Source organism: Ochotona curzoniae, unplaced genomic scaffold, assembly GCF_017591425.1.
Source record: "Ochotona curzoniae isolate NIBS_2020 unplaced genomic scaffold, NIBS_Ocur_1.0 scaffold_2453, whole genome shotgun sequence".
NCBI classification, from domain to species: Eukaryota; Metazoa; Chordata; class Mammalia; order Lagomorpha; family Ochotonidae; genus Ochotona; species Ochotona curzoniae.
Genome location: NW_024467094.1, coordinates 15,018,984 through 15,032,105, shown reverse-complemented (window position 1 = coordinate 15,032,105; position 13,122 = coordinate 15,018,984). Strand labels below are relative to the sequence as shown.

The 13,122-nt window shown below is 37.2% G+C and overlaps 1 protein-coding gene across 4 annotated transcripts in view; it reads right to left on the bottom strand.

Annotated features, from left to right (window-relative positions):
- The window catches only part of NF1 (neurofibromin 1), a 231,966-nt gene that overhangs the window by 167,806 nt on the left and 51,038 nt on the right, over nucleotides 1–13,122 (bottom strand). For all 4 annotated transcript variants that reach the window (XM_041001779.1, XM_041001781.1, XM_041001780.1 and 1 more), the window contains exons 5-8: nucleotides 7,071–7,177; nucleotides 1,614–1,681; nucleotides 1,310–1,385; nucleotides 406–563 (exon numbers count right to left, since the gene is read on the bottom strand). In XM_041001779.1, coding sequence (XP_040857713.1) covers nucleotides 406–563; nucleotides 1,310–1,385; nucleotides 1,614–1,681; nucleotides 7,071–7,177 — 409 coding nt within the window. The remainder of the gene's footprint in view (nucleotides 1–405; nucleotides 564–1,309; nucleotides 1,386–1,613; nucleotides 1,682–7,070; nucleotides 7,178–13,122) is intronic.

The following is a 13,122-nucleotide window of genomic DNA, read 5'->3' as shown; positions in this document are numbered from 1 at the left end:
TATGTGGTAGCCTACCTTCCTGATAAAATCTGGAGAAAGCTGCTCCAAAATACCCAGGTCAAGCTCCTGGAGAATTTCAATTGCACCAAATGAACACTCACCTAATCACATCCTACAGAATAATCAAATCTAGCAGGGCAACCTTTGCAGTGAATACTTAGATTCAAGAAACTATGTTTAAGCACTAACTGAAATGTCATTTAAGTCTTCTCTTTGATTGGCAATTCATGTTGTTTATCCCTCTTCCAAATAAAATGTATGCCTATGCTACATCCAGCAAACAAAGCTGTCTAAAAAGATAACAAATAGTTTACTTAAAGAATGATAAGCCAAAAATACACATCTTGGTAAAACAAACAGCTTCCTTCACATCTGGACATATTGGAAATATTTTGCCCTTCTGACCTTATTCATGTTGTTTTCATCAACCACATCCTTGGATATATCCTGGATTATTTCTGGACACAAAATAAGAAGAATGATTTGTAATGGCCACACTGCAGCTTTACGTTTGGTGCTTTCAGCAAAACCATCCACCAAGTCAAACAGCTTTTCTGCACACTCTACATAAAAAATATAAATATTAAATGACATTATTAGATGAGAAGGAAATATGGGATTAAAAACTAGCACTATCCAAAGGCCATATTTATAAAAAAAATAAACTTGGCAGACTTGAGTAACTGTATCAGTTCACTTGGGAAAGCAGACAACTCTCTATGTGTCATAAGACTATGTTCATCCCTCCTGACAAAGTCCACACGCAGCAAGACTGGCCTGCATTTAGCCTTAATGTGCAGGGCCTTTCATGAAGTGAAAGGTGCTTAGCCAACCAAAACTGGACAACTCCTCAAAAACCATTACCAAAGTTCTCCAGGAGTCTCTCTGCTCTGCCATGGAACTGTATCCTAAGAATTGTTGCTTCACTGCTAAGCGTATTCCTTCTTTACACACATATCTCCCTAAATGTAAAATAAAACCTGAAAATACAGTAAGTGCTTCTATACAACTTACACCCATGAAACACCCAATCACAACTCTTAAAGGTTATAGCTTTATTTCCACTGATCTATTTGCTCAAGAAAGGAAAATGGTTGAAGGTAATTTAGAAAGATGAGAGAAAAACATTACTTCCTATTGCACAAAAAGTTCATGGAAAATATAAACTATGGAAAAAATACACATGGATCTCTAAATTGAAAATAAAAGAAGTTTTGCAACAAAAACACTTAGAAAAAGTACTCAGTTTTCACCTCAAAATTAAGATTCTAAAATACACACACACATTGAAAAAAAAAATTGTCCTTACCAGCCATGTCAGTCTGTGGAATCTGGTACAGCTTTGTAAATTCATCTGGATAATTTTCTACCCAATTCCAAAATGCCTACAAATAACCAAATATATACCTTTACATGAAGGCAATGATCCTTTTCTTACTATAAGTAAATAAAATGTCACAAACTTTGCTTTCTTCAAAAGCAAATTACAATGCATTTTTCTCTAAATTAAAGCAAAACAATCATCCAAATCATGACTTTTTGATAAAAAATATTAACGACAATTACATTTATAACTATAAATGAAATTTTAATGCCAAACAGTTGTAGCTTACCTTTTCCAAACTATTTATAACTGCTAATTGTGCAACTTTCTTTAGAGCTTTAAATTTAAATGCTGTTTCTGGGGAGGGGAAAAAGATTAATTTTAGTTAACTCTTCATTAATTAATATAGAGTTATTAGCAAAAATACTTTTCCTATTATATAGTACTTTTGTTGCGCATTTGTAAGCAATGTCAGGGTAATGACAATTAACAAACTCCAGGTTCACTAGTTATGTCCATTGCAGATAAAACCCAAGAAAAAGCAAATATTAAATTTCAAAAATTTTATATTTTTCCTGTTTTAATAACTTGTGTTTTTAAAAGGGATAAAAAACATGATCATGCAGAAAACTCAAAATACATGATAGACTAAAAATTTTAAAATATTATCCATGATTTTACCATTCAGAGACCATTATACATTTGACAGCCTGCTACATTTTTTTTTCTATTCTTTTCCTATGCATACAAGATGCTACCTGAAAAAGTTCATGGAAAATATGTATTATGAAAATGTAAACATGGATTTAAAAAAATTTTTGCATCAAAATAAATTTCCCTTTAGTTGTTTTTTTTATTCAAGAACTTTCTGAAGTATCCTAAAATACAAAAATATGTCTGATCTGTTTTTTTCTGTTTATGTAATATTCCCATTTTTTTCCTCTAGCATTAGGAGTCTTCAGGCTTAAGTTTGATGGGTCTGTATCACAGATGTAACTACTACTTGAACAACCATATCATACCCGCTATTTTCAATATATTATTATTTTCAAACTCCCAAGGCTTTTAGAATATTGCAGATGAGCAAACTGCATCTGAGAGCTAGACAGAGTTAGCCGTTCAGAGTAGGCTTTGCTATCTCAGTACATTCAAGTCACTGTGTTAGGTCACTGCTTGCTTAATGTTCTCCATTTTCACCATTATTTCACTATTACAAATGCTAGCTAACTATTGTAAAATTTGGGCATTTTATCATTATAAAGAACATTAAAAACTATTTTTTAAAAAGATTTACTTATTTGTTACAGTAAAATCAGTTTATAGAAAGATCCTCCATCTGCTGGTTCACTCCCCAAATGGCCACAATGACCATTGCTGAGCTGATCCAAAGCCAGGAGCCAGAAGTTTCCTCACTTCCTCCAAGTTTCCCATCTGAGTGCAGGATCCCAAGGCATTGGGCCATCTTCTACTGCCCTCGCAGCCACAAGTAGGGATCCTGAAAGAGAGTGGAGCCCCCAGGACACAAACTGGTGCCTATATGGGACCCCAGCAGTTACAAGAAGAGGATTCAGCCACTAAGCCATCATGCTGGGGCCAGGTCAAAGACACCAATATTTTTAAGGTCCTTGTATTTTTAAGGTGTCTTCAGGCAGTATTTTATCTTCAGTGAGAGACCAAAATTCACTCCCACTTTGTTAATTTGCTGCTTAAAACAGACTGTATATTTGATGTGAGATTAAATATATGTCCAGGGCCTGGCACAGTGGCGCAAGTGGTTGGGGTCCTCGCTTTGCACGCCCGGGATCCCTATGGGCGCCGGTTCTAGCCCAGCAGCCCCGCTACCCTTCCAGCTCCCTGCCTGTGGCCTGGGAAAGTAGTCGAGGACGGCCCAAAGCTTTGGGACCCTGCACCCGCATGGGAGACCTGGAAGAGGCTCCTGGCTTCAGATCAGCATAGCATCGGCTGTTGTGCTCACTTGGGGAGTGAATCATCGGATGGAAGATCTTCCTCTCTGTCTCTCCTCTCTGTATATCCGCCTTTCCAATAAAAATAAAATAATAATAAAAAAATCTTAAAAATATATATATATATGTCCATATAAATATATTTGGAATTTTGATTTATTCTTTATAAATTAAATGTCAATGCCTAGGTGGAGAGTTTTACCTATAAAAGATGATTCCCCTGTAACCTATTTTATCAGTAATAGTTCCTTGACAAAGAATTCTTCCTATGGACTTTCAACAAAAGGATACAGGCTTTTGTTACACTTGTATCTTTTTAAGATACAGATGACCCTTCCAATAGCCAAAGTTACATTATCTGAACAATCTACTAAATGAGATTCTTTTTTGGACTTTCCAAATAACCTCTCACTTTTCATATCAATTAAAAAATATGCCTTTTTGGACCTGGTACAATGACTCAAAGGCTAAATCTTTGCCTTGTAAGCAACAAGATCCCATATAGACACCAGTTCATGTCCTGGCTGCTCCACTTCCCATCCAGCTCCCTGCTTGTGGTCTCAAACAGCAGTGGAAAATGGTCCAAAATGTTGGGACTCTGCACCGTGTGGGGGACCCGGAAGAAGCTCCTGGCTTTGGAACAATTCAGCTCTGGCTGTTGTAGTCATTTGTGGAGTGATCTAGTGGAAGAAGATCTTTCTCGCTCTGTCTCTTCTCCCCATAAACCTGATCTGCCTTTCCAATAAACATTCTTCTTTAATTCCCAAACAACAGCATTATGTTTGAGTGCTCTTTAGCCTTTTTGCCTTCTTCAGTTAATCAACTCTATCTTTATGACATGCATTAAATACAGTATTCTAGTCACATAATTCCAATGCATATACCTTAATATTACAGTTATGAAAGTTTCCTTTTTTAGCACTTTTAATTAATTTACTTACTTGAAAGCTAGAATTAGAGAGAGAGAGAGAAAGAGAGAAGGAAAGACTGAAAGATCTTTCATCTGTTAGTTCACTCTGCAAATGGCTGCAAAGGAAGTGGTGTAGACATGACTTAAACCAAGGCCCATATGCAATGCCAGAGCTACAGGCAGCAGCTTTACTCACTATGCCACAGTACCTACCCCAAAAGAGACAGAAAGAGATTTGATACTAATTCATTCCCCAGATGGCCTAAACAGCCAGCACTGGACCAGACTGAACCTAGGCACCAGGAGCCTGACCCAAGTCTATCATGTGGGTGGCAGGGACCCAAGCACTTTGGCCATGTTCCATTGCTTTCCCAGACCAACAGAAGGGAAGCGGATTGGAAGTGAAGCAACCAGGACTCAAACCAGCACCTATACGAGACACCGATGCTGCAGGCAGTGGCTTTATCAACTATGCCAGAATGCCAGCTCCTCTGTTCTACAAGTTTCTGATTAGACAATTCACTTGTATCTCCATCACAGAAGATCTAAAACTGAATTCACCATTTTCCTGACAATGTCATTCTCCACCATCAACCCCACCTTCCCTTTCTTGCTTCAACCAGCTTGCTCTGCATTATCTTGTGATACCTTTGTAATCACATATTTATGTTGTTTATGACGTATTCTTCCTATCAAATGGGTGTCAACTACCCTCATTACTATTTTCCCATTACTATCACTATTACACAACTAAGTTCCAGAAGTTCATTCACCTTCTACCAAGCCATTCTGCAAACCTCAAGGAAGGTCACGTAGACCTTCCTAGGTCATTTAGATTAAAATAAAATACTGCTCAAGATAATCCCCACATAAATCCCTTTCATCACTTCCCATGGTTGCTAAAATAAAACCACATAATTCTTAAGCATAACAGTGAAGTTAGACAGGGACAGTTAAGAACTGAATCATTACTACCTCTGAGAACTAGGAAATGTTACTTACGTCTGTTTCCTCATACAAGTAATGATAATACTAAAAATTTTAATCACAGTTATTTTACAAATTGCAGCATGATACCTGACATAAATTCAAACTGTAATGACTATTACTATGTTTTCATTCTTCTGACCTTCCTACTATCTTTATATTCTTTTTCAGTTAACATCTTTATATTATTTTTCAGTTAACATCTCCCAACCTCCAAATAAATGCATACTTCTTCTCACTTTACGTTCATCCTAGGCGTTTAACCATATTGTCCGACAAATAATTTTCATACATGATTCCCACAAACTGTGCTATGAGTTCCTTAGGATCAAATATAATAATTTATTCATCTTTGGATTCCCAGCACACACATGGTTTCTTGCTTCTCGGCAAACAGTTTCTAAACAGATGACTAAACAGTTGAACTAAACTTAAAACTTACTACTTGTATTACTCATGATAGGAAATTATCATTCCTTTTACCAATGTAACCTAGAGCTATTTTTGCTGACCTGTTTATTTTACTATTTATTATTTGAGAGGCACAGAGACAGAGAGGCAGAGACCGAGAAAAAGAAATTCTCCAACAGGTTTTCACTTTTCCAGTGTTTGCCTAGGACTGGACCAGAGTTGAAGCTGGGAGCCAAGAACACAATCCAGGCCTCCACCCTGATAGGAGAACCCCAACTGCTTAAGGCAGCACTGCTACCTCCCAGGATCTGTATTGTTGGGAAATGGGAGTCAGGAACCAGAGCTGAGAATCAAACCCAGGCACTCCAATGTGGACTACAGAGGCTATTTAGGGGGGTCTATCTGCTGGCCTATTTAGTATTGACTTGCTGTTTATCAGCATACACTCTAAATTTACGTTCATGAGGAAGCTGGACTCTGGGCAGGGGAAAGCTTCCAGGTAGGCATTTGGAACAGAGGTCCAGATTCTCACTGCTGAGTGTCTGTTCCACTCGGAATCTCTGCTGAAGTACACCTGGGGGGAGGTGGGGGGAGAAGCAGGTGACAGCTCAAGCACAGGATACCTAAACTGGATTTCTAGCTCCTGGCTTTGGCCTGTGTTGGCCTTTGTCATTGTAGGCATCTGGGAAGACTTTTGGGTTGAGAACTCTGTTTTCTCTTTGACTCCCAAATTAAGAAAGGAGGAAGAGGAAGAGGCAGCAGAGGAGGAGATGGTGGAAGAAGAAAACAAAGTCAATCATTTCTCCATATTTCTCTTATTTGGTTGGGCAAAAAAAGCCACCTCAGTTCCTTACCATAGATTGAACATTTCTACAAAAGCTGTTGTTTTAAACAAACACCTACTCAAGAAAATTAGACTAGATTTATTGCCACAATGTCACAGAATTATGAGAAATCACTAAAGCCCAATTACTCTTTAAATTTACTTCAGAAAGGACATCTCGAAATTTTACTATTCAGTTCCTTTTAACTGCACAGTTTCACGTTAGTTAAATCTTGCAGACTTCAGCATAAACTGCATATAAACGTGTTCATATTTTGGCGTAACAATAGCTAAAGTTAATATAACTCAATCTCCTTCTTTCACATTATTGACAATTCCCTAAACAAGGTGCAAAGTAAAATGAAGTATATGCTACAAGGTTTTGTGTTCACATTAGCTATCATCGAATAAACCTGGTTTTGGCCTGTCCAGCCACAGCCCTTGCAGCCATTTGGGCACTGAATCAACAGATGAAGATCTCTGCTGCTCTCTCTCTCACTCTCCCCTGATTCCTCATTATCCCATTTCCTGTCACTTTGCCTTTCAAAAAAACATAAAAATAATAGTTCAACACAATTACTACACTTATAAAACATGCTAGCTTGTGATCAAGATTGATTAATTCCAAATACTTCACTCATTTAAACTTACCCTTTAGGAGTCGTTTTAGTTTTGCACAATCCACATTAATATACTGTATCAATTCTATGTCATGAACATCAACATTGTCTTCTGAACAAACAGTCAATTCTTGTAACCTGAAAAGTTACAGCCAAAAATAGTTATCAGTTCAAACATTTCAAAATTCTGATTTCAACAGATGTGTTCCCCTAAATATGAGTTCATAAGATTAAAAACATACATAACAAAAGTGAAATAGTTCTTATACAGATCTAAAGGAACATAATTTAAAAGATATGGTAAAATAGTAATGATAATCCAGAATCCCTATTTTTAAGAGCAAGATATCTAAACACTATTCCCTATTTTTATTTTAACACGGTTCTTTAGGAAAATAGCTTATTTTTACGATTGAGGCAGGAAACTTACAGATGGGCTTCAGTCACCTGAAGCTTAAAAACAAGACAACTATCAACTATCAGAGTTGTCAAAAATTACCTAGACATACATTTATAAGAGCACAAAACTGTTTAAATTGGACAATTTTAAAACTAGAACACATATGAATAACAATCCACAAGTCTACAATAATATTGAAGAAAAATCACAGGTAAACTTTTGTACTTGTTGCTATCAATTCATTCTGAAAATGAATAACTGGGGTGGACACTGTGACAAAACTAGTGAATTAAGCCATCACTTATAATATATGCAATATATCAGAATTCCAGCTCAAGATCTGGCTCCTCCATGTGCCACCCAACTTCCTATTAATGCATCCTGGGAGGCAGTAGATATTGGCTCAAGTTCTTAGATCCCTGCCAAATAGCTGGGAGTCACAGACGAAATCCTGCGCCTCTGACTTTGGCGTGACCCAGCCTGGGGTGTTGTGGGAATTTGGGGGCTGACCCAGTGCATAACAGATCAACAGATCAAACAATCTCTCCTTTCCCCGGTGCTGCCCTTCAAGAGGGTAAAAGTAAACATTTTTAAAAACTATATAACATAGAAAGTATCCATCGTGTATTCCCTATAAAAATAAAATAAATATAAAAAAAATAACTGAATAAACAAAGAATAAAACAAAAATACTTTGCAATACTCACTATTTAAGATTAAAGAATGAACAACAGAATAGCAAATTTGTTACTTTGTAACCCCCCAAACACAACAGTCAGGCTCTGCTCTTCAGTGGCTACTAAAAACAGCTACACGTTTTATGGGAAACTTCACAATGAAAAAATAATCTCTAAAAACCCAACAGCAACAACCTGCCATACACTCAAACTGGGATAACAGCACCTGTTTTCTGATGGGACATAAGAGGAACCACACAAAACATCTCTTGTCCACCCAGAATAAATCCAGTCACAATCCTAGTCACAGCATGAGTCAAATTTTACAAGACAAAATACAACTCAATAAATATACAGTAAGACAAGATAATAGGAGGGAGCAGATAATGAAGAAATGATATAAATTAAAAGAGAATAGAAACATCAGCTAGTCACAAGGCATGGAATTTTCCTTTTTTTTTTTTTTTTTGGTATCCGAATTTGAACCAACCAAATGAAAAGTGCATTTGTTTTTAATGATGGGGAAAAAATGAAGAACAAGCTTAATATAGACATCAAGGAACTGATGTGTTCTTTTGGCTAGATGTGACAATAGAACACCGAAATACATGGAGGCGAAATCTGATGTCAGGGTCTTGCTTAAAAGTACTGAAAAGGGAGAGAAGAGAAAAATCAAGAATCAACACATGCTGAAAAGGCTAAAATACAACAAGATAAATGGAGATCTGAAATACTATTCTCTCAACTATTATATATTTTTAAAGTTTTCCACAAAAATCTCTCAAAATTCCTATTTCAAATGAAAAATATAATAAAGTTTAATTTTATTCTGTTCATATCAATTAGATTTCAGAAACATGACTATCTTATGTGCATTCACAGAACACATTTACTTTGTATTTAAAAACTGGTGGGCCTTTTTTCCACTGTACTTCCCAGTCTGTTCATATTTTATTTGATCCTCCTCCACAGGAGATTTCAAATTTACAAGGATCAAAAGCTTTCTAGGGGCTAGCATCCTGGCACAGTGGATTAAGCAGCTGTCTGCCATACCAGTATCCTATACATGTGCTTGTTTCAGTCTCAAGAGCACCACTTTTAATCAATTCTTTGCTGTTGAGCTTGGGAAAGCAGCAAAGTACAGTACATGTGCTGGGCTCCTATCACACATGTGGGAGACCTGAAAGGAGCTGAAGCTCCTGCATTCAATCTGGTCCAACCTTGGATATTATGGCCATTTGGGAAGATAACCAGGGAATAAAACATCTCTCTCTGTCTCCTCCTCTCTCTCTAACCCTGTCTTTGAAATAAAGAAATAAACCATTAAAACATTTTATATTGAATGTCAAGATATCAGAAATGCAGAAAAAATAACAGAAGTGTACAAAATTTTTCACTAAAAAGATATTCACTTTAGCCTTCTTCATAAAAAGAATGCAACTTTCCATTTTTTACTAACAACCAAAAATATTAGTTTTCAAAAACTGGTCTCACTAACCTATTAAATTGTCCAACCAAATAACAAACATTATTTCAATGAATAGATATGACAGTAAGGTAAACAGGACAAAGAAATAATACATTTCTATAACTACAGCAGAAGAAGGAACTGGTAAAAAAGCATAAACACTCTGGTCTTATTCACACTATGGTGCAGCTTCAAATTATCTTATTATAACATTAAGCCTTCAGATGATGAAAATGTAATCAATTCTGTTTCTTCATATTTAAACTATCCTTTCACTCACTTTATCCTATATTCGCCTGTAACTAACATTAAGTTTTCTGAGCATTAAACGAAAGCATCAGGCAGGCCAGAAAAGACTGGCAGTTGAAGCCAGGGTAAGATGGTCCTCAACACTCATCCACACACTAAACACTCCACAGTTGCTGCAAAGAACCAAGGAACATGGACAACGGAGCCTTAGGAAACACAACACTAACTGCTGAAGAGCTGACTCTTGTGGTTTCTAACAAATGCAAGAAATGTTTGATCCCTTCTATAGCCCAGGTATGACACAAGGAGGGACATTCTGTAATGCCTCCATGTCACATCCGAATTGGAGAAATAAAATGAAGGATAGTCTGAACAAAAAAAAAAAAAGAGAGAGAGAGAGATGAAAAACCTAACTTTAAAACCTCCAGCAAGATCAAGTCGACTGAACAGAGACATTTTAAATGTGGAGAAATACAGAGAAGCACCACCCACCCAGCTAGGTCCAGAAATGAAGAGGAAACTGAAAACCGAGTCCAGTGCATGTGGTCTGGCACTGCAACAAGGATAGAGGAGGCTTTTAATCACCTTCAGCGAACAGTTTGGAGTTTAATATCCACACAGGACTAGAAAAAATTTTCCTGTTAAAAATGCAGTGATTAGAACTGCATCCCTACATAAAACATAAATGCCCTAAAAACTTATGAACAATTTTTAAAATGTTCTCCTGTAAGAAGAAAGAAAAAAAAAACAACCAGTACTAAGAAATCCATGTATTTTGCCTAAGCTTTGAGTAGGGGACAGAAAGTAACTTAAAGCTGTTACCTTAGAAGGCTGTAGGGTCCATATTTATACTATTCATACTGTCTGGTACTGAGAAATTAAAAAAAAAAAAAAAAGGTTCAGAGCTGAGCACCTTGTAAAGTTATCACTGAACACTCCCCCAGCCCAGGGCACCAGGAGATCCCCACCAAAAATACAGATCACCTGAAGGCAGATTTGCTGCAAACAGATTACAAAACAGAAGCAATTCACTATGAACAGCAGTGAATTGTGTGAGCCAGTATTGTGTCTGTGGGGCAGTAGAGTAGGCCACTGCTTGTGATGCTGGTATCCCATATGGGCACCAGTTCAAGTTCCAGCTATCCTACTTCCAATCTCTTGAAAAGCAGCAGAGATAGCTGAAGTCCTTGGGCCCCTGCACCTACATCAGAAACTCACAAGTTCCTGGCTCTTGGCTTCAGCCTGACCTAGACCCAGCCATTGCAGCGTTTTGGGGAGTGAACCAATAGGTGAAGATCTCTCTTCCTTTCCTCTCTCCTTCTCTGTAACCCTGCCTTTCAAATAAATTTTTTAAAATCTTAAAAAAAAAAAGTTGCATATAACATATACAGCATTTAAAAGAATATAAGTATACTTTCAATTATTAGAACTACAAGTGGAATCCAAAACTGGTTTTAAAACAATAACTATCTATGTTTTAAAGGCAGATTTATGGGCCCAGCGTGATGGTTCAATTGGCTAATTTTCCCCTTGCAGATGCCAGGATCCTGTATGGGCATTGGTTCGTGTCCCAACTGTTCCAGTTCCCAATTGGCTCCCTGCTTGTGGCCTGGGAGAACAGTGGAGGATGGCCCAAAGCCATGGGACCCCACACCCATTGGGAGAACCACAAGAAGCTCCTGGCTCCTGGCTTCAGATTGGTTCAGCTCCAACCACTGTAGTCACTTGGGGGAGTGAACCAGTGGGTAGAAGATCTTTCTGTTCTATCGTCTCTGCAAATCCGATTTTTCCAATAAAAACAAATTAAAAAAAATTTTTTTTAAAGAGACAGGTTTGTGAAGAGCTAAATGACTTTGAAATTACCGAGTCTTTTGTTTCTGGTGGTAGGTCAAACTAGATATTCAGAAGGGCAACTACATCTAGTACAGTTGCACAGTAATTCTGTGGAGAAACCAGCTGATCTTCTCCATCCAAGATTACTATGGTATGCTTCAGGAGCATAATAATCTTGGTATGATCTATGGCCCATCTTCCCCTAAAGAAATGGACAGAAATACATGTATAAAAAGTAAATCTTAAGGGCATACCTTGTTCTGGTGGTTCAAATACTAGTTGGGTTACCCTCATACTGTACCAGAATGCCAGGGTTTGGGTCCCAGATCCACTTGGGGTTCCAGCTTCTTGCTAACGCACACCCTCCACAGCAGTAGGTGACAGCTAAAGTGTTCCTGACTGAGACTAGGATTGGGTGTTTACCTTCTGGCTTCAGGCCCAATCCCAATTATTGTGGGATCTGGGGAGGGAACAAGCAGGTTCAAAGTCTCAATTTCTCTCTATGCCTCTCAAGTAAAATATAAATAAATTCTAATTTTATCTAAAAGCAAATCTGTATTTATCATACAATGACGCAGCCATCTCACTCCTGGGAAATTACCCAAACGAAAGGAAAACAGTATATGACAGTCATCTGTGTTCCCATTTTTGTAGCAGTTCAAATTCACAACAGCTAAGATGGAATCACCCCAGATGCCCATCAACTGATGATTGGATAAGGTCAATGTGATCCATATACACTATGGGATACTATGTGGCCATGAAAAATACGACCCTCTGCCTTTTGTAATAAAATGGATGCAACTGGAAACCATTATGCTTAGTAAAATAAGCCAGTCTGGAAAAAACAAATATAATGTTGTTCTAGACCTGTTGTAACTAACATACAGAGAAAAAAAAAAGAGTTTATATGAGTTAAACTGACACTTTGAGATTATTGTTTACAACCTCTGTCTATATTCTTGAGGAACAGTATTTTTTTTGCCATTTGTTGACTTCTTTATCTAAAGGAGGGTTGAGCCTGTGATTATAAAGTAAATTAAAAGAATGTCATTGCAAAAATTAAGTAAAAAATAAAGAAAGGAGGAGGCAGGATTTAAATAGAGAATGGAAGGCTGGGATGGAAAGTATCACTATACTCCTAAATCTGCATTATGAAACACATGAAATTTATTCACCTTATATAAATAAAAAGAAAAATCTAATAGGAGAACAAGAACAGTTAAGCATAAAACACTTGGCATCAATTCATCTAGTATATATGAGATCTGTGTTCAACTTTCAGAAAAGAACGATCATTTAAGTCACATATATTTTTTAAGGACCAACCCTATGACAGCAATGCCATAGACACTTCCACCTAAATTGAACCATCATAATGGTCTTCAAGGTCAGTGGTCCTCTAAAAAGGTCAGTTTCTATTTCTGCTATTGGCTAAATGAAAAGGCAAATCTGA